At 44.3% G+C, this 20208-nt stretch overlaps 1 protein-coding gene across 2 annotated transcripts in view; it reads left to right on the forward strand.

Annotated features, from left to right (window-relative positions):
- Positions 1–5356: 5356 nt before the first annotated feature.
- LOC309443874 (uncharacterized protein) overlaps positions 5357–20208 on the forward strand; it is a 42207-nt gene continuing 27355 nt past the window's right edge. For both annotated transcript variants that reach the window (XM_082061171.1, XM_082061170.1), the window contains exons 1-3: positions 5357–5466; positions 7258–7428; positions 12505–12642. Coding sequence is in view for 1 of the 2 variants with exons in the window: in XM_082061170.1 (XP_081917296.1) it covers positions 12542–12642 (101 nt within the window). In the remaining variant the exon portion in view is untranslated. The remainder of the gene's footprint in view (positions 5467–7257; positions 7429–12504; positions 12643–20208) is intronic.

Genomic DNA, 20208 nt, shown 5'->3' on the forward strand with positions numbered 1-20208 from the left:
GTAACCCTGATATAGTATAGAAAAGCTTTATTTGTTGGTTGGTCCTGACATGAGACAAGTCTTTACTCAGATTTGCACAGCAGTAGCAGGTAAGTACCTGACATTGTTTCAATGACAAGACTACCAACTCTGAGGAGCTGTCACTGTTGTTTCTAAGCTAGCCAGCTAGGTGAATATAAACTCATGAGTCATCATATTGCTCTGATACCAGCAGATGATTTAAGTACAACTTTTTGTGCTACCACATGTGATCAAAACTCTTTGAAAGTTCAGGACACTTAAAGTGAGGTTTATCCTCACAGGAAACAGACACAATCAAGTAAGTTACTCTGCAGCAAAGAAAGAATGCTGCTAGCCACTGTCTCAAGTTTATATAGAACAAATAATGGGATTTCTGTCTGGTATTCAAACTCTTACCTTAGCTGTTACTTCCCTATAGGCGAGTGTCTCAGAGGGCACCCCAGGTGACCTGGGTTCAGAGCTCCACTCATTGCAAAGCGGGGCATATTTTACTTGCCTGGAGGCTTGGACAGGCAAGCATTGACTCATCTCACTAAAGTAAGGTAAGGACACACCTCACTAAAGCCTTGTAAGCCAAAATTGTCCCTGGTGTCCACTCTGCCCATACACCAAAGCTTACTGCCCTCACGGCAGAGCTTTCAGAAAGGAATGGGCTGTGCTTGAGCCCGTCCCTTGCACAGGTTGGTAACTTTGCTCCATCAGCTTTCATTTTTCTGGTGAACTAAGCTGGACCACATACTGGAGATGCTAAAGTGCAGAGACATCTCTCCTCTTCTGCTTTCCCTGCTGTGGGGGATGCCAGCGCTGGCATGGAGGGTACTTGGGTGAGACATACCATGTTTCAAACTGCTGTGGCAAAAGTCACTGGAGTGCAGTCAAAGCCCATGGGCCATTTTATAATCTCCCTGTGCCACTAAGTTCTGATCTTTGCAGCAGCAAAACAGTCTTTTATATATACACATTATAAAGATTTTGTGGCCGATATTGTATAATACAACCCATGTGTTGCTGAGCATTGCCCTTTCCTTTGTGGGTTTTGGCACTCAGGTCCCTGTGTGAATGTTGTTGCATCCCCCACTGTGCAGGCAGGTCACAGCCCAGGTGTTCCGTGACAGTCTGGGTGTTTAGTGCCAGCCCGGGCAGCCCCAGGTGTGCACGCACCCCGTGCCGCCTCTGGCACCTCCTGCCGGGCCGCGTGGCAGTGCTCTTGGCAGTGCTGTGGGGCCGGGCTGTGTGTGGCACTGCTGTTGGCAGTGCTGCGGGGCCGGGCCGTGTGGCACTGCTGTTGGCAGTGCTGTTGGCAGTGCTGCGGGGCCGGGCCGTGTGGCACTGCTGTTGGCAGTGCTGTGGGGCCGGGCCGCGGCCCGGCTGCCCGCGGGCAGGCGCTCCCGCGGCTCCTCCAACGCACGGAGACACCCGCTGGTGTGAGGAAGAGATCTGGCAGCAGAGTTCCCTCCCTCCAGCCTCTCTCTGAGCTGTAATCGATAGAGGTGTGACGCCTCTTCCCAGGCTTTTTGTGCCGTCACCCTTTTGTGAGGTGAGAAACAGTCTTCCCTGGGCCGCGACTCCTTCCCGCCTTCCGCCTGACGGGGCTCGACGGCTTTCTCTCCGTTTCCAGGGGCAGGAACCACCGAAAAACAAAGGTGGGCGGGCCCCGGTGCCGTTTCGCTTCACCCACTGGTGCTCCTCCGCGCCGTGGCCTCCAGTGTGCCTGCCCAGGGGGGCTCAGACCGGCTCCGCGGGCTGCCCGTCCCGGGGCTGTCCCGGCGCTCCCCCGCCTCAGCGCAGTGTGATGGCCGCCGCCTGCGCGGGCCTTCCGCGGCACGCGCTGAGGCGCGAGGGGCGGGCGCGTGGCGGGGCCGCTCCCGGGGCCGCGCGGCCACGGCTGCCGGTTCCCGCTCCTCTGGGGGCAGCGGCTGAGGGACCGGCGGCTGAGGGAGCCGCTGCCTCGGCTGACCGGGGTACCCCCGCCAAGAAGTGAGGTAAAGCCCTTGTGTCTTGCTTCATGGAGGCCAAACATCTGACACGGCTGCTGTTGAGTGAGGCTGGTTTTGGCCCAACAGCCCAGATGCACCAGCCTGACAGGATCAGGGTAGGTCTCTGATTTATAAAATGCTGTACTGGGATTTTTGTGTGTGGCGGCAGGTGCTGTGAACACTTTTATGGGCTGCTGGAGCAGAGCTGATTTACTACATTAGCGCATACTGGAGTTTCTCCTGAGCGCAGGCCACCACTAAGCAGATCCTATTGTGGAAACTGGGCGCAAGATGAACCGAGGCTATTAGGAAGGCATCCCATGCATGACTTACTTTATTTTTAATGTACTTTAACAGCGTAGAGCTTGAAGAAACGGCAGCATGCTGCTCAGTGACGTTACTACAGGAGGCTGCTACAACAGGAAGTTGCTGCTGCTCTCCTGTCCGGCTGAACAACTGTTACAGTTGAGCAAATGTAGGCCCCTGAGGAAGGAGCACAGCAGATGTCAAACTGGCAAAATACAGAAGGTAAGAATAAAAGGAAAACATGAGATTGCCTCTCAGATGCAGAGCTGCTTGCTGCTTCCTAGTTTAACATGTGAAAATGGGATATTTGTTGTTCTTTTCTGTCACAAGTCCCTGTCCAGTGCACTAGCAGAGCAGTTCTGGTCTCTGCTTGGGATTGCTGTGGGGAGGACTTCTTTCCCTGCTCTGTGACTTGTACTGTTACTTCTAGGACAGAGCCATTTCTTGCACGCTTGCTGCAAATGCTGGCGGGCTGCTGACCTGTGCTGTCCCCAGATTTCCAGAGTATAAGCATGCTTCAGGAATGACCAGTACAGGATTTGTACCATAGCAGAAATTCTCACAGAGACAAGTCACTGCTCTGTGATTCTGGCCCCTGTACCAGCATATAGCAAGCTGTAACAGGTTGGATATGGCTACCAGAAATTCTCTACCCTCTTAACAGGTGTTGATCTCATTGAGAGAGGAATAGTTCGATTCATTTTGCAGACACCTACTGGGACAGGTGCCTCTTTCATTATTACACATTAGTTATATAAGGAAAAAGGGAGCGGCTTCCTGAAGGCCGAAGATGCGTAGTTTCCCAAAAGAGAAAGCCTAGAAGAGAAAAACACAAGATCCCTTTTGTTCCCTTATTATCTTTCTTTGTTACCATGTCAAAGCTGTATGAAGATAGGAGATTTATGGAGGAAAACACATATTGTTTAACTTAGAGTATTTTAGTAAAGAGCATTAATTGTACTTGAAATATGTGTCCTTTCCCTTTTGTAAAGGCTGATTTTGGAGAGCAGTTCCAGTACTGGTCTAATGCCTTCTCCCCGTTAAGGAATTCATACCATTAAAATTGCATGATTCACTAAACGTCAAACTCCAAATAAAATGAAGTTGTATGAAAGAATTAAAACAACCTCAGCAGTGACTTCATGCCAAATAAACAGTGTCTCTGGCTTGGATTCAGAGCAGCAGCTTCCACTGGCAGCATTTGTGGGTAGAAATGGTGTTTTCACTGTGTATTGTTCCCTGGAAGCACCTCCAGTATTATATTTAAACTGTGATTTTTGTCAGAATTGCTACCCTCAGTTTGATTAATTAACTAATTAATTTACTTTTTTGAGGGAGGGAATAGAAAAGTGCTGAATCCAGGAGTACACCTAAACCAACCCCAAATCTCAGCCAAGCACATTTAAAAGTGCCAGAATCTTTGGAAGTCGAATGTGTGTGGGTGTGTTTTGTTTTGTTTTCCCATCTCAGCCTTGGATATAGTGCACTTTTTTTGCTGGTTTATTTGCCTGCTTCTGTCTTATGTCATAAAGTGCTGCTGATGTGCTAGTTTAAACTGTTTCGCTGCTTTGGGCCTTCTGTGGATGGTGCGGCTTTGACAGGATGAAAATGTATTGTTACACAGAGCTCACAGGAAAGGATTTCTGCACACACTCTGTCACTGAACTTTGCAAATTATTTGGACTGATTAGTATCTTCTAGTTTGCATTGCCTCCTCTTGCTCAGGGTGCCTTCACTTATCTTGGAATGTGACAGGGGGAGAGAAAAACCATTCCTCAGTCAATACTAAGTACCTTTCTACACTGGGTCTTGTTCTTTACAAAGTATTTGTCTTGTGAGAGCCTTGAAATAAGATTCTGTCAAGCTTCTGCTTTCCTGTTAAAGTGCCCCCCTAAGTATAAACCAGAACACCAAAAGCCTATGCCTGTTTAACAAGAGGTAGGCAGAACCAAAGAACTGGTCAGCAGTGCCAGAAAACCTGGACTTTATTCCTTCCATGTACTGTTTGAACAGCCTTTCCCTATCAAATATCTACTTGGAGGGCAAACATTTGCACAGAGGTGAAGTTTTTTCTCCATCTCCAAAACAACTTGGAGCTGTAGAGAACGCTGTCTCTGAAGTAAGCCTGTCCAGCCTCCTCAGTAAAATGACCTCCCTCTCCCACAGACCTGCCAGCCATACTACATTTTGCTACATACCAATCACTGTGAGGTGGTGAAAAGCAGGGCAGTGTCTCATAGGCAGGCTCTCAAAGTGCAAAGGAGATTTTCAATTTGAAAGACCAATCATAAGAAAGGGCTGGAGAGGGGAGGCTTTAGGCCGATCTTTTTCTCTGAAGTTTATAAAGGCTTTCCCTATTCTTCCTTTCATTTTTAGAGATTTTCTATCAAGGACATGTATCCTTAGGGTCATGCAAGGCAGTGCATTTCTTGCTCTGGAACATAAATGCTCACAACTGTTTGTAAAATAATACTTAATAATGAAACAAACCTCTGTATTCTGGTGTTAAAACTTTAACCTACCCTACATTTGCCGGTTTTGTATTCTGTAATTCTATGGATACCAGAAAGCAATTATCTTCTGCATGTATACTTTTTTTAGTAACCCTGATATAGTATAGAAAAGCTTTATTTGTTGGTTGGTCCTGACATGAGACAAGTCTTTACTCAGATTTGCACAGCAGTAGCAGGTAAGTACCTGACATTGTTTCAATGACAAGACTACCAACTCTGAGGAGCTGTCACTGTTGTTTCTAAGCTAGCCAGCTAGGTGAATATAAACTCATGAGTCATCATATTGCTCTGATACCAGCAGATGATTTAAGTACAACTTTTTGTGCTACCACATGTGATCAAAACTCTTTGAAAGTTCAGGACACTTAAAGTGAGGTTTATCCTCACAGGAAACAGACACAATCAAGTAAGTTACTCTGCAGCAAAGAAAGAATGCTGCTAGCCACTGTCTCAAGTTTATATAGAACAAATAATGGGATTTCTGTCTGGTATTCAAACTCTTACCTTAGCTGTTACTTCCCTATAGGCGAGTGTCTCAGAGGGCACCCCAGGTGACCTGGGTTCAGAGCTCCACTCATTGCAAAGCGGGGCATATTTTACTTGCCTGGAGGCTTGGACAGGCAAGCATTGACTCATCTCACTAAAGTAAGGTAAGGACACACCTCACTAAAGCCTTGTAAGCCAAAATTGTCCCTGGTGTCCACTCTGCCCATACACCAAAGCTTACTGCCCTCACGGCAGAGCTTTCAGAAAGGAATGGGCTGTGCTTGAGCCCGTCCCTTGCACAGGTTGGTAACTTTGCTCCATCAGCTTTCATTTTTCTGGTGAACTAAGCTGGACCACATACTGGAGATGCTAAAGTGCAGAGACATCTCTCCTCTTCTGCTTTCCCTGCTGTGGGGGATGCCAGCGCTGGCATGGAGGGTACTTGGGTGAGACATACCATGTTTCAAACTGCTGTGGCAAAAGTCACTGGAGTGCAGTCAAAGCCCATGGGCCATTTTATAATCTCCCTGTGCCACTAAGTTCTGATCTTTGCAGCAGCAAAACAGTCTTTTATATATACACATTATAAAGATTTTGTGGCCGATATTGTATAATACAACCCATGTGTTGCTGAGCATTGCCCTTTCCTTTGTGGGTTTTGGCACTCAGGTCCCTGTGTGAATGTTGTTGCATCCCCCACTGTGCAGGCAGGTCACAGCCCAGGTGTTCCGTGACAGTCTGGGTGTTTAGTGCCAGCCCGGGCAGCCCCAGGTGTGCACGCACCCCGTGCCGCCTCTGGCACCTCCTGCCGGGCCGCGTGGCAGTGCTCTTGGCAGTGCTGTGGGGCCGGGCTGTGTGTGGCACTGCTGTTGGCAGTGCTGCGGGGCCGGGCCGTGTGGCACTGCTGTTGGCAGTGCTGTTGGCAGTGCTGCGGGGCCGGGCCGTGTGGCACTGCTGTTGGCAGTGCTGTGGGGCCGGGCCGCGGCCCGGCTGCCCGCGGGCAGGCGCTCCCGCGGCTCCTCCAACGCACGGAGACACCCGCTGGTGTGAGGAAGAGATCTGGCAGCAGAGTTCCCTCCCTCCAGCCTCTCTCTGAGCTGTAATCGATAGAGGTGTGACGCCTCTTCCCAGGCTTTTTGTGCCGTCACCCTTTTGTGAGGTGAGAAACAGTCTTCCCTGGGCCGCGACTCCTTCCCGCCTTCCGCCTGACGGGGCTCGACGGCTTTCTCTCCGTTTCCAGGGGCAGGAACCACCGAAAAACAAAGGTGGGCGGGCCCCGGTGCCGTTTCGCTTCACCCACTGGTGCTCCTCCGCGCCGTGGCCTCCAGTGTGCCTGCCCAGGGGGGCTCAGACCGGCTCCGCGGGCTGCCCGTCCCGGGGCTGTCCCGGCGCTCCCCCGCCTCAGCGCAGTGTGATGGCCGCCGCCTGCGCGGGCCTTCCGCGGCACGCGCTGAGGCGCGAGGGGCGGGCGCGTGGCGGGGCCGCTCCCGGGGCCGCGCGGCCACGGCTGCCGGTTCCCGCTCCTCTGGGGGCAGCGGCTGAGGGACCGGCGGCTGAGGGAGCCGCTGCCTCGGCTGACCGGGGTACCCCCGCCAAGAAGTGAGGTAAAGCCCTTGTGTCTTGCTTCATGGAGGCCAAACATCTGACACGGCTGCTGTTGAGTGAGGCTGGTTTTGGCCCAACAGCCCAGATGCACCAGCCTGACAGGATCAGGGTAGGTCTCTGATTTATAAAATGCTGTACTGGGATTTTTGTGTGTGGCGGCAGGTGCTGTGAACACTTTTATGGGCTGCTGGAGCAGAGCTGATTTACTACATTAGCGCATACTGGAGTTTCTCCTGAGCGCAGGCCACCACTAAGCAGATCCTATTGTGGAAACTGGGCGCAAGATGAACCGAGGCTATTAGGAAGGCATCCCATGCATGACTTACTTTATTTTTAATGTACTTTAACAGCGTAGAGCTTGAAGAAACGGCAGCATGCTGCTCAGTGACGTTACTACAGGAGGCTGCTACAACAGGAAGTTGCTGCTGCTCTCCTGTCCGGCTGAACAACTGTTACAGTTGAGCAAATGTAGGCCCCTGAGGAAGGAGCACAGCAGATGTCAAACTGGCAAAATACAGAAGGTAAGAATAAAAGGAAAACATGAGATTGCCTCTCAGATGCAGAGCTGCTTGCTGCTTCCTAGTTTAACATGTGAAAATGGGATATTTGTTGTTCTTTTCTGTCACAAGTCCCTGTCCAGTGCACTAGCAGAGCAGTTCTGGTCTCTGCTTGGGATTGCTGTGGGGAGGACTTCTTTCCCTGCTCTGTGACTTGTACTGTTACTTCTAGGACAGAGCCATTTCTTGCACGCTTGCTGCAAATGCTGGCGGGCTGCTGACCTGTGCTGTCCCCAGATTTCCAGAGTATAAGCATGCTTCAGGAATGACCAGTACAGGATTTGTACCATAGCAGAAATTCTCACAGAGACAAGTCACTGCTCTGTGATTCTGGCCCCTGTACCAGCATATAGCAAGCTGTAACAGGTTGGATATGGCTACCAGAAATTCTCTACCCTCTTAACAGGTGTTGATCTCATTGAGAGAGGAATAGTTCGATTCATTTTGCAGACACCTACTGGGACAGGTGCCTCTTTCATTATTACACATTAGTTATATAAGGAAAAAGGGAGCGGCTTCCTGAAGGCCGAAGATGCGTAGTTTCCCAAAAGAGAAAGCCTAGAAGAGAAAAACACAAGATCCCTTTTGTTCCCTTATTATCTTTCTTTGTTACCATGTCAAAGCTGTATGAAGATAGGAGATTTATGGAGGAAAACACATATTGTTTAACTTAGAGTATTTTAGTAAAGAGCATTAATTGTACTTGAAATATGTGTCCTTTCCCTTTTGTAAAGGCTGATTTTGGAGAGCAGTTCCAGTACTGGTCTAATGCCTTCTCCCCGTTAAGGAATTCATACCATTAAAATTGCATGATTCACTAAACGTCAAACTCCAAATAAAATGAAGTTGTATGAAAGAATTAAAACAACCTCAGCAGTGACTTCATGCCAAATAAACAGTGTCTCTGGCTTGGATTCAGAGCAGCAGCTTCCACTGGCAGCATTTGTGGGTAGAAATGGTGTTTTCACTGTGTATTGTTCCCTGGAAGCACCTCCAGTATTATATTTAAACTGTGATTTTTGTCAGAATTGCTACCCTCAGTTTGATTAATTAACTAATTAATTTACTTTTTTGAGGGAGGGAATAGAAAAGTGCTGAATCCAGGAGTACACCTAAACCAACCCCAAATCTCAGCCAAGCACATTTAAAAGTGCCAGAATCTTTGGAAGTCGAATGTGTGTGGGTGTGTTTTGTTTTGTTTTCCCATCTCAGCCTTGGATATAGTGCACTTTTTTTGCTGGTTTATTTGCCTGCTTCTGTCTTATGTCATAAAGTGCTGCTGATGTGCTAGTTTAAACTGTTTCGCTGCTTTGGGCCTTCTGTGGATGGTGCGGCTTTGACAGGATGAAAATGTATTGTTACACAGAGCTCACAGGAAAGGATTTCTGCACACACTCTGTCACTGAACTTTGCAAATTATTTGGACTGATTAGTATCTTCTAGTTTGCATTGCCTCCTCTTGCTCAGGGTGCCTTCACTTATCTTGGAATGTGACAGGGGGAGAGAAAAACCATTCCTCAGTCAATACTAAGTACCTTTCTACACTGGGTCTTGTTCTTTACAAAGTATTTGTCTTGTGAGAGCCTTGAAATAAGATTCTGTCAAGCTTCTGCTTTCCTGTTAAAGTGCCCCCCTAAGTATAAACCAGAACACCAAAAGCCTATGCCTGTTTAACAAGAGGTAGGCAGAACCAAAGAACTGGTCAGCAGTGCCAGAAAACCTGGACTTTATTCCTTCCATGTACTGTTTGAACAGCCTTTCCCTATCAAATATCTACTTGGAGGGCAAACATTTGCACAGAGGTGAAGTTTTTTCTCCATCTCCAAAACAACTTGGAGCTGTAGAGAACGCTGTCTCTGAAGTAAGCCTGTCCAGCCTCCTCAGTAAAATGACCTCCCTCTCCCACAGACCTGCCAGCCATACTACATTTTGCTACATACCAATCACTGTGAGGTGGTGAAAAGCAGGGCAGTGTCTCATAGGCAGGCTCTCAAAGTGCAAAGGAGATTTTCAATTTGAAAGACCAATCATAAGAAAGGGCTGGAGAGGGGAGGCTTTAGGCCGATCTTTTTCTCTGAAGTTTATAAAGGCTTTCCCTATTCTTCCTTTCATTTTTAGAGATTTTCTATCAAGGACATGTATCCTTAGGGTCATGCAAGGCAGTGCATTTCTTGCTCTGGAACATAAATGCACAAGGCTTTTTACCTCCATTTTCATTGTATTTCAATATGAAAGTTTTAGTCTGGCAACTAAGGTTTGAATGTTTGTACCTCTAGTTTGCTTATGAATGTGTAGTCCAAACAAGCTCTGCTGTGAGATGCCCTTCTGAGAAGACTCAGTATTTAGTTTAAACCAGGCCTGCTTACCCCTTACCTTGCTTCAGTGAGTGAAGGGGAGGCAGAAATTGTTCTGGGTGAATATAGGATTACTTAGACTCTGTTTATGAATGCATGGATGAATCAAGCTCCAAAAGGTCACTTTGTTGCAAAAGCTATCTCTGATACAGGGGAGATAAAAAGAAGAAAACAAATTATTTGAACTTTTTGGAGTCAACACTCTTCTTTTCATGTCTGGGTAGAAATTATCTATCTTAACTTTCTTTTCAGAAAGTGCTGATACAGCTGGGCTACCAGGGGTCTCGTTACAAAGACCTGTGCAATGGGATCCCCTTTCCTGGTAGCAGACAGTACTTGGCCCTGTGAAGTCCTGCTGGGCTCAACCAGCCTGCAGCCAGCTCCTGCACTTAGATTGTCTGTTTTCTTGATAGCGCCCACTATTGCCATAGGTGAACCCTAGAAGTCTAGTATCTGATGACCCCATTTGTTAGCAGAAATGAATCCCATGGTCAGGGATTTCCTGGGGAAGTCCCTGGAGTGAGCAGCCCCATAGTCTTGCTGCTGTGAAATTCAGCACACAAGAGCCATGTGCTGCATCAGCATGTGTAGGAAGCTGCAGTCTTTCCCGGAAAAGGATTTAACCCAATGATGTCCACTGCTAAAACTTAAGCTGTTGTACTTAAGCTGTTGTCCATTGTACTGGACCCCTTATTAAAATTGTCATGTACTTTTAGTATTTCAAAGCATGCCTTATTTACCAGTGTAAAAATTATACTTCTGGAAAAATATATAGACAGTAGAACTGAATTTTCCCTTCTTAGTTACAAATCAGTCTGTAGCTTGAGCTTGGAATTCCTACATTTCTTAAAGGATCTCTGGCATTGTTCTGCTAAGCACTTAAAGAACGGTTGCCTCAAACAGAGAAGGGGCAAGAGGTTTAGTGCATTCTTTGTGAGCTGTTTAAATTCCATATAAGGTTGAGGTCAGTTTGCTAAAGGCAAGTGAGAGATTTTATTACTGATAGGAGGTGTGTGGACTCAGAGTAGAAAATGGCTTTCTTAACAAAGTTAATTAAAAAGCAAATGTCTGATGACCTGAACAGAAAACTGTCCCATCCCACTCATCCACTGTACCATGGTCACAGATACCTGCTCTGTATTCAGAAGAGCTGTGCTTGGTTAAAACCACCCCAAAACTGTGACATCAGGGAACTGAATCCTCCCTGCTGTTGTATGCTTCATACTACTCTCCTTACTAACTGGCCATTTGAACTGGTGCTTTTACATGGTGCTGGGAGGTGAGGATCTGGATGAGAGCTTTAAGTACGTATTCCTGATAACAGCAGGCTGTTGGCTGTGTGTTGGCTCAGCCCCATAATATCCTTCTCAATGTATGAGAATGAGATAGCAGCGTGGGCTGTATGCAATCCTGGATCCAGTGTGCTCGTGAGCTTGGCAGTGTTTTTTAGAGGAATGGCAGCATAGAATCAGGATCTGCTGTCAGGCAAGTCACCTGATTTATTCTTCTGAGAATGAATTCTCACATACCTCAAATTCTAAGAAAATGATAAGATAATGAAATGTCCTTTTTCCTCCATTGTCAGTGGTTGAGATTTGATGCTGTGCACAGCTCACTGATGTGTCTTGTTCTATGCTAAGCAACTTCTTCAAAAATTGCAAGCAGGGAGCAGTTTTCCTTAGGCTGTGAGGAGTGCAAATTACTTCTCAAAGCAATGGCAGAGGAGAAACATCACAAGGAAAGGGGCGTGGATAATATTGGCATAAGGTTCCCAGCTGGAGGCAGGCCTTACTGATAGCAGAAAAATTACCAAATAGGCAGTATTGGATTACTTGACTAGGAATCGAACCACACTACTAAAAGCAAGTGGGCTGGTTAAAATAATACAGCTCTACAGTAAGCTATGAGTTGTTATCCTAGGATAAGGTATTTGAGTTATTTTAATGTCTGTGTAGGGTATTGTTCTTTTCAAATACCCATTCCAGTTGATTTCCTCAGACAGACAAGACAAAATTCTTGTAAATCCTAGAAAGCCTATTGTAGAAAGAGTATTATCTGCAAGAGCCCATTCTTGGGCCCTGAGGCTATTCCAAGAGTACCGTTACCAACCATGGTGAATTGAAAAAGTAACAGTGAACAAGATACCAGACTTTATTTTTGTGTGGTGTGCCTGGGACTGTCATTATGAATCGGGAGCAGAGCAGGTGGGGTTGCATCATAGCTCATCTGTGAATCATGAAACAGATTTTTCTGAAGGTGTGTCAGATTAGCTGCTTCTGTTTGTGTCTAGTTCATGACAAGTCTCTATTTAAATGATTACTAATTGGCTACACTACTAAATCCTGTCACTAGGGATGTAACAGGTCTGTCCTCTTTACAGGAGGCATATGCAATACTTCATAGCATGGTAATAGACTAATAAATTAAACCTTAATTCCAGAGACGCTTTTATACTTTGCCTGTAAGAACTTGAGATCTTTTCAGGGTCTCTTGCTTGAAATACTTTTTGTTTGGTTATTCATGGTTTGTTTTAGGTCATATATTGAGATACATCTGTAAATATCTGTAAATTAAGATAGTAATGATACTGGAATTTCTTCAAGGCTATGTAACATGATAAATGAACTCTTTCATCCTAGCTTGTAATTATGCAGTTCTCTCACTTCATCCATTTTTTTTTTTTCAGGTAGAGCTTCAATTTCTTCTCCAGTGTGTTATTTTAAATGAAAGGCAAACAAAGCAGAGGGCGTGCTCACCAACTGAAACTGGGGCCAGCAAAGCAGATCTCCCAGGTTCTCTTGCAGAGACTTCTTGATTCATTTGAGTAAGTTGGTTGAAAACAAAGAAACAAAAAACCCCACAGTTTGTAATGGACCTGTGTTGTCTTTAAGTATTTTTTAATTGATTAGTCAAAATCTGCAAAATGCTATTTTATCCTTGTGTTAGAATTCAAAGTATTGTTATGATATGTACATAAATAATCAAATTGAGCTGCTTCATGTATCACCACTGATTTCTCACAGGCTCCTTCTGTCCTGGAGAATCTCATTCTTGTTCTACCCTTCGCTTTTGAAAAAGTTCTTATGTGTGTTTCACGTTTTTTCCTAACTTTGTATGGGTGCGATTTCCCTTTAGAGCTATAGCTTGACCACGCAAATTAATTTAAAAAATAACAATTACTTTTTAAAATTCCAGTTTCAGTCAAGAATGTTTGTTTTTCTAGAAGAAACATCTCTAGTTGTATTTTCAGGAAAGAAGAACATAAAGTCTTCTCTTTCTTCTCTGTCCAGAACAGTTTGCTTGTAGGGTACTGTTTCTACATAGCTGAATGATTAAGCAAAAAAATCCTCGGTATTATTCACACGATCATTTTCCTGCTCAGGACTTAAGCCAGTGGCTTTACAGCCAATAGCTGGTGTGCTCTGTGTCATATTACAGCCAAGTTAAAGGTATTCTGGCAAGTAAGCAGTGACCATTCCTGCTGGTGGCCTGGCTGCTCTGGGCTCAGCTGTGAGCCCAGCAGGGAAGCTGAGGCTGAGGTTATCAGGAGAAGGGTGTTCCCCTTTCCTGCAGCTCCCAGAGCAGGAAGGGCAGATGGGAATTTGTTCCTTTGCCCTCTGAATTAACTGGGTTTAGATTTGAATGTAGGGTTTGGAAGTAGACTTTGAGAGAAAGGGTTTGGAAATGGTTTGTAGTTAGGTTTTTTCTTCTTCCTGCCCTGGCTAGTGAAACTTTTAAATGGTCTCCTTGGAGTATTTTTCAAGTTCTGGCTGAATGTGGAAGTAAGGGAGGGTTCCCTAAGCTCAGCTCTGTGGCCATGAGGGAGCAGAGTTGACAGCTTCGCTAGACCAGTGCCACAGATATGGCAGATAATAGAATATTCTGTGCAGAGTATTAGAATAGAATATATCCATGACTAAACTGTAAGTTCAAACAGGTGATGGTAGGTGCTATTCTACTTTTCCTTTACTTCTGTGAAAGGAACCCTTGGGACAGCTAAGTGGGTTAGGATAGCATGTAACCCTGTAGTCAGTTTTGACTCTTAGGGCTTTTTTAATTGTCTCTGTATATCTCTGAAGTGTGGCATAACATTGTTAACCCTGTATGGTGTGGATCATCAGAGAGGAACAACATGTAACATTAGACTAGATGACCTTTGAGGGTCCCTTCCAATCCAAACTATTCTATGATAATTTATGTATCAGCACAAACAGCATCAAGACATGGACCTCTATAATATATAGACAGTAAACAATAATGAGAAAGGAAACAAAGGAAAGCAATACATGTTACTTGAGTAAAGATGAAGTCCTGTAAGATTTTAAGGAGTTCATTTACAATGAGACTGCTGAATCAGAATATAGTCACAAATGCACAGAAAAATTCATGCCTGATAGAAACTTTCAGCTGTTCTGTGATCTTCTGTTGTGTTTGCTGGGCAGATGCAGAAAACTTCATAAATACTATCTCTGTTTTCTGCATGGAAGGTATTCTGCCTCTTTTTTTAGCTCTGTACAGTTCATTAATTTTCTTGAACGAGGTTAGAGAGAACTTCTGCATAGTGATAAATGCTGTACAAATCTAGACTGAAGAGATGGGTCTATAATTGTTCCAGCTTTCTGGGATGGCCTTAGAGAAGATGTATTGCATCATTTGTTGCTTCTGCCTATTAAAAAGCATGCCCATGGAATACATAGGGAACTACAGAACAGTTTTTCAGTGTTCAGCCTTGGAATAAAGCAGAAGGTGAAACGTGAATATGAAAATACACACATCCATAGAAAGCTTAGAAAATTTGCTAGCGTACATGAGTAAACAGGTTTGAATTCCTTAGGTCCAATATCTGTCAGCACAAAAGATAGGTAGACTACTTTCAATGATGTACAAACCACATCTCTGCTCCAGGTGTATATTTTGAAAACATCAAAAAGCACAAACTTGCCACATGCCAGAGGTATTTAGTGGATGTAGGGTCAGCACAGTTGGCCCTATGCCTTGGCATTTGCTCTCTGGGGAGAAATGTGACAGAGAGGTAGACAGAGTACCTCTGGTGTAACTGCCCCTGTGATTACAGCTCTTCGGGAGTTAGGCTGCTCTCAGGGCTGCTGAGGCTGATGTAAAACTGGTTTTAGGTTTGGGAATTTGTTCCTGGCTCCCTGCCACCTCCATTCTATTGCCCTTCCTAATAAAGCAAGGGGAGGCAGAACACAGCAGTGAACATTGGCCTCTTGGGTTAACAGCAGTTGTGCTAACCAGCTTTCCTGTTCCTCAGGCTGCTGAAGCAGCAGTATGTCGGGCACACTTTTCCCTTTTGATTCCCCTTCCTAATTCTCCCCTTCAGTCTTGTTTCTGCTGCAGTGCACTTAGAGTTAGCAAAGCAGCAGCAACAAATAGCATGAGAATGCTACTATCACTTAACAGCTGCTTGATTCTTTCATTTGTAACTAAACCATTATTTAGAGCAGAAACTCACATATTCTAAGGTAGCACCAATCATAATGTGGGATTTTGATTTCTGAACTGGCACATGTAGGCATCACTGTGCAACAAGCAAGGGAATATAATTATGAAAGAAAAACTCTTCAGAATCTATATCTAAAACCTCAAATCAGCCACATTCAGTTAGCTTTTGTCTTTCAGGATCTTTTAGTTCTGTGTGCTTCCAAGTTCTCCCTAGGAGGTGCAGAGCCATAATTAGGCATTGCTCGTCTAAAAGCGAAAAGAAAGTAGGGGAAATGCGAGGAAGGCGCTTGAGGCTTTCTGTTGAAGTGTCAGTGCCTGAACTTAAACGCCTTTATACTAACTGCTCCTGAACCTCCACTTGGGAGTTTGTTTCAGTAACACACTGAGCATTATATATGCCAGCGTTCAAGGAGAAAGCAAAAATGTAGAACTTGGACAGGAAGGTGGCGTTCTTCCTTTTAAAAGAGAATGAGTCTTGTCCTCTTTATCCACTAGGGAAGCCAAGTCACCATAGGAGTCCATATTCAGGGATGTCATCAGAGCATTGCAAGCATTTTCCTTTCCCTCAGCTCACTGTGGTTTAAAGAGCTGGTGATGTCAGAGAGCTGGGATTCCAGACAGAATTGTTGATCTTACCTCACTGTGAGAAGTTGCGTGGGTTAGCTTTTCCTTACAAGACATTGTCCAGCCCTTTCTTACGTGAAGGATTTCTCATATTTCATTTGGGCTAATTATGCTGCCTCCTTTTTCTGCTGTCGTGAATTAATACCACTGTGCCTGACTCTATCCATTCTGAAAATAGCTATTTATACAGCTCACAGCTATATATATCTGCTAGTGTCAACAAGAAGCAGGCGCATGTTCCCAAAGAAATTATGACTTTTTACAACTTCCACAAAAAGGCTCAAAATGCAGAGGTAGCTTGGACAAAGTTTGAGATGTTCTCTGTTCTTGCCTTTTGCCTGAAGAAGATGCAGGAAGTTGCGTGTTGTGATAGATTTTGAAGTCTTATAGAATCTACTAGAATTTGCGCTTTTTTTTTCAGCTTGGAAAATGGATTTTTTTTTTTTTTCAAGTCATGTTGTATTTAAAGTGTCCCCAGTGTTCAGCAATGGATTAGTGTCATGTCCAGGAATGCAGTAACAAATGTTTATCATTCTGGTGTAGTAACTTCCTGCCCTAGCAGTAAGCCTTCGTTATGCTTTGACACTTTGGTTCTTGAACTGGTGTTGTAATAATGCTGAGAAATCCTGAACAGGATTGAGTAACTTGAAGAGCAAATTGTGTTCCAGAGTAGCTCTCAATTTAGATGTCAGAGCATTATAAAGAAATGTACTCCTGGAGCAGTTAGAAAATAAGTGTGATACTCTGAAGAGGATGTCTGAAACACTACTAAGCAGAAAATGGGCATTTTATACCTGCATCTACTGACAGGTAGCTCAAGTGGCAATACATTTTCTTAATATAACCTTCTATTTATCATTTGAGGTATGAAGACATATCTAGGGATCTGGGCTTGTGTCCAGTAATGTTGTCCCCACAATGCTTTCTTGGAAAGCTGCAGAGAGAAGAGAATGGAGGAACTCATTAATACACTGAAACATCTCATTCAATCCCAGGTTTTCTTAGATCATGTACTTTCTTTACAGTTATCTGCAGAGGAATCAGTTACAAAGGAGAGGACCCCTTTACTTCAGGGCTGTGGAAGCACTGAGTAGAGAGGGTCTGCCTCCAGGAGCTTATGCAAACACAAGTAAACTTAGTTCTTTTTACTATTAAACAATTTGACTTGATGCAGTCCATAAGCATGCAGTCAATTAAGGAAGGATCCTGCTTTTTACTATTAAACAATTTGACTTGATGCAGTCCATAAGCGTGCAGGACCTCATCATAAATAACTATTTGTTAAAAACATATCACACACTGTTATATTAGTCTTTGAGATTTTTGAGTGACAGACCTTTTAAGTATATTGAGGACCAAGTAAACCATAGGCCACTTGTTAATGAGGAGAGACTAATTACATAACAGAATGTATTCATAACTCACAAATTATTTGTCTAGAATCTGTATTTTCATTAATTACTTGCATTAGAAAAAGTACTTTCCTATGAAATATTCAGGTATACTTGCTATTTTGTAAGGTCATTATGGGAAATAGATGATTGGATAGACATGACTTTACAAAAGATTTCAGCAGATGACTTTTACGTTTTGTGGAAGCAAGCTATGAAGCTGGGTCAGCAAATAAAATGACTGTCAGCCTTCCAGTTTACAGGCCCGTGTGAATGGTGTTTGCTAACGCCTAATTGTAGTGGTATGATGTTGCACATCCCCTTTTTCCTGTCTTGGGTTGGGCTGGCTCTGGGTTTTGACATTTAAAAAAGCACAGGTGCTTTGCAGAGGAAAATTTTTGCTCTCAACAGAGGAGCACCATGGGATCCTCCTTGATTTCTAACAGCTGCATTCTTTTGAGCTTGGTAATGTATTTAGTGGTGATGAAAGCAAGTAGCTCATTGTGTTGGTATGAGCCAGGTGTAATGTAAATAGGCATTGTGCAAACATATTCAGATTAACAAAGCAAGTTGTTTCAGGTTGATCCTGGCCTTCTATAAGCACAGGTTGATAACCAAGGGGAAGATCCTTGTCTGAAAGCTTACAATGGTTATCTGTAGCCCTGGCATTTGGCAATCTTCCCAGAGAGCAAAATGCATGGCTGCTTCCAGGGCAGGATTACTGCCATGCTGCTTTGACAGAGCCATGGCAAATACTAATCAATTGATTAAATCCCTGAAAACAGTTGTGTTTAGAACTAAGCTCATCAGGCTGAAGGTCTAGCAAGCCATTAGAGGAGAGCAGCTTCCAAACAGTGCTCATGCAGTGTCCTGTTCCTAGACCTGAGCTCTCCAGTAGTATGGAAAAAGCATCAGAGGAGATCAAAACACTGCCTGTCAGTTAATGCATTTGTGACCAGCAGACAGACTGTAGAAGAGCTTTCTGGAGGGGAATTGCTAGCATGCTGGTACCTATCTGTTAACTGAAAATTATACTGTTTAAAAATGTGACTGAATTAATACCAAGTCTTCAGAATTAGTGTTATCTCAAAGTGGAGAAGCATGTTGGAATGCTGGCTTCCACTTCCTTTTGGTCTCATTCCTAACCTATCCTCTTGTTATCAGGACCTGGATGTATGGGATCCTTGAAGCTGTAATAATAAAGATCTGGTGAGCATGTAGAACTGGGTGAAGGGGAATTACTGGAAATCTGAGACCTCTCTCTGCATTTGCAGAGCAAACACCTGTTATAATTGATATGTGTATTTATTTAGTGTTAGTAGTTACAAATCTGTGGTAAATAATGCCTCAACAGTTCAAACCTTTAAGGCACAGTGAATCACCCCCAGCATTAAAGGAGAAGCCTTGATCCCAAAATTTTTGATTGAAGCAAATAAGTTTTAAATGTATATCTTAAGCTGTTTGTTAAAGTAAATGCCTGTGGTATAACTGGGCTGGAAGGATGAAAGAAAAAATTCACTGGGCTTTGAGACTGGGATGTACATTGCCTGCTCCAACTTCAGGTTTTGTTGCAAGGACTCTGTTTTTACCCAAATTGACAGCAACTTGGCAGAAATTTTCTTCAGCCTTTTTATGTAGATTTACCAGCAGTAAACTCAGAAGTTGGACAAATGAAACTTGTCAGTGAGCCTGCGGTGTACGTCTCCCTCTGTGCCCAACCCACAAAATATTATTAGTCAGCTGTTGGCCAGCCAGAAAGTGTTAGTGCCTTAGTTCAGGTTGTGGTAGCTCATGTGTTCAGCTTGGGAGACTCCAAGTTCACATGCAGAGTCCCAGCCAACATGACTACTGTCAGTAACAACAGGCATATCAAACAGATTGGCTTCCTACCTCTGAAGAAAAGGTGGCTGCATCCACGGAAAGAATTCTTATAGCGGTCTCTTCCCCGTCGCATCTTCCGTCCAGCGTTTATCAAGATAACTTTGGGTACCACTTCAGTGGAGAACCCATCAGGTGCTCCCTTTAATTCATGTTATGTCTGCTACTACAACATTTCAAACTCCATATTTCAGCATGTCTCTAGGAAGTTAAGTCCACTTTCTGGAATAATCAATATTACTAGAGCAGAAGTAGTTTGATAAATTTAGCAGGTCATATTACACAAAATATTTCTTTACAGGTATTTGCTTACAAGGACTGGCTGTTGATTAAGTAGTAGCATAATCAGAACTCTAGTTGTTTAATAGCTCTGAAATAAAAGCCTTTTGTGAAACTGTGCATATGTGAAATTTTTGAGGGAAAAATCAGTCCTCTCAACTGCTTCAGGTATGACATGCAAAATATTTTTATAAACGTTAAAATGTTATTGAAAGAAAGGAATGTGGGCAATGAGTTCTTAAAAAGCCCTGCTTTGCTGTAATTGAATGCCACTTCTGCTGCAATTCAGCAGATTTCTGTTGGCTGATACCATCTTTTCTCCTTTCTGTCCTCTAGGACAATTCCCACCCCCACATACACTTTGTCACTCTTTGGCAGTGTTTTGGTCACCTAGGGAGTATTTTGTTCCTTGCCACATACATGGTGTCCACCAAGGGGATTAAAACTTTAGGCTCTTGCTGAACAGTTTGATGGAAAACTGCACACACAGTTCTAATGGTGTCCTTTGTTGGTGGATGGATGTTTACACTGTCGTAGGGGTTTCAGTCTCCAGGGCTGAAAGCCTCCCTGCATTTTGTATCCAGAGGTGATAGACTTGCAGATTGTTGTTCACTGTGGACAAAAAGAATTGCTTTTAACAGTACACGGTGTTTCATAAAACCTAGACTACATTTGTGTGTTAGAGACTGCTCTCAGTGCTGCTCACAAAAGTAATTTCACACTCTGGGTGGAGTCCTGTGATGTGCATATGTGCC

The sequence above is a fragment of the Streptopelia decaocto genome (genome assembly GCF_964273445.1).
Source record: "Streptopelia decaocto genome assembly, chromosome: 9".
NCBI classification, from domain to species: Eukaryota; Metazoa; Chordata; class Aves; order Columbiformes; family Columbidae; genus Streptopelia; species Streptopelia decaocto.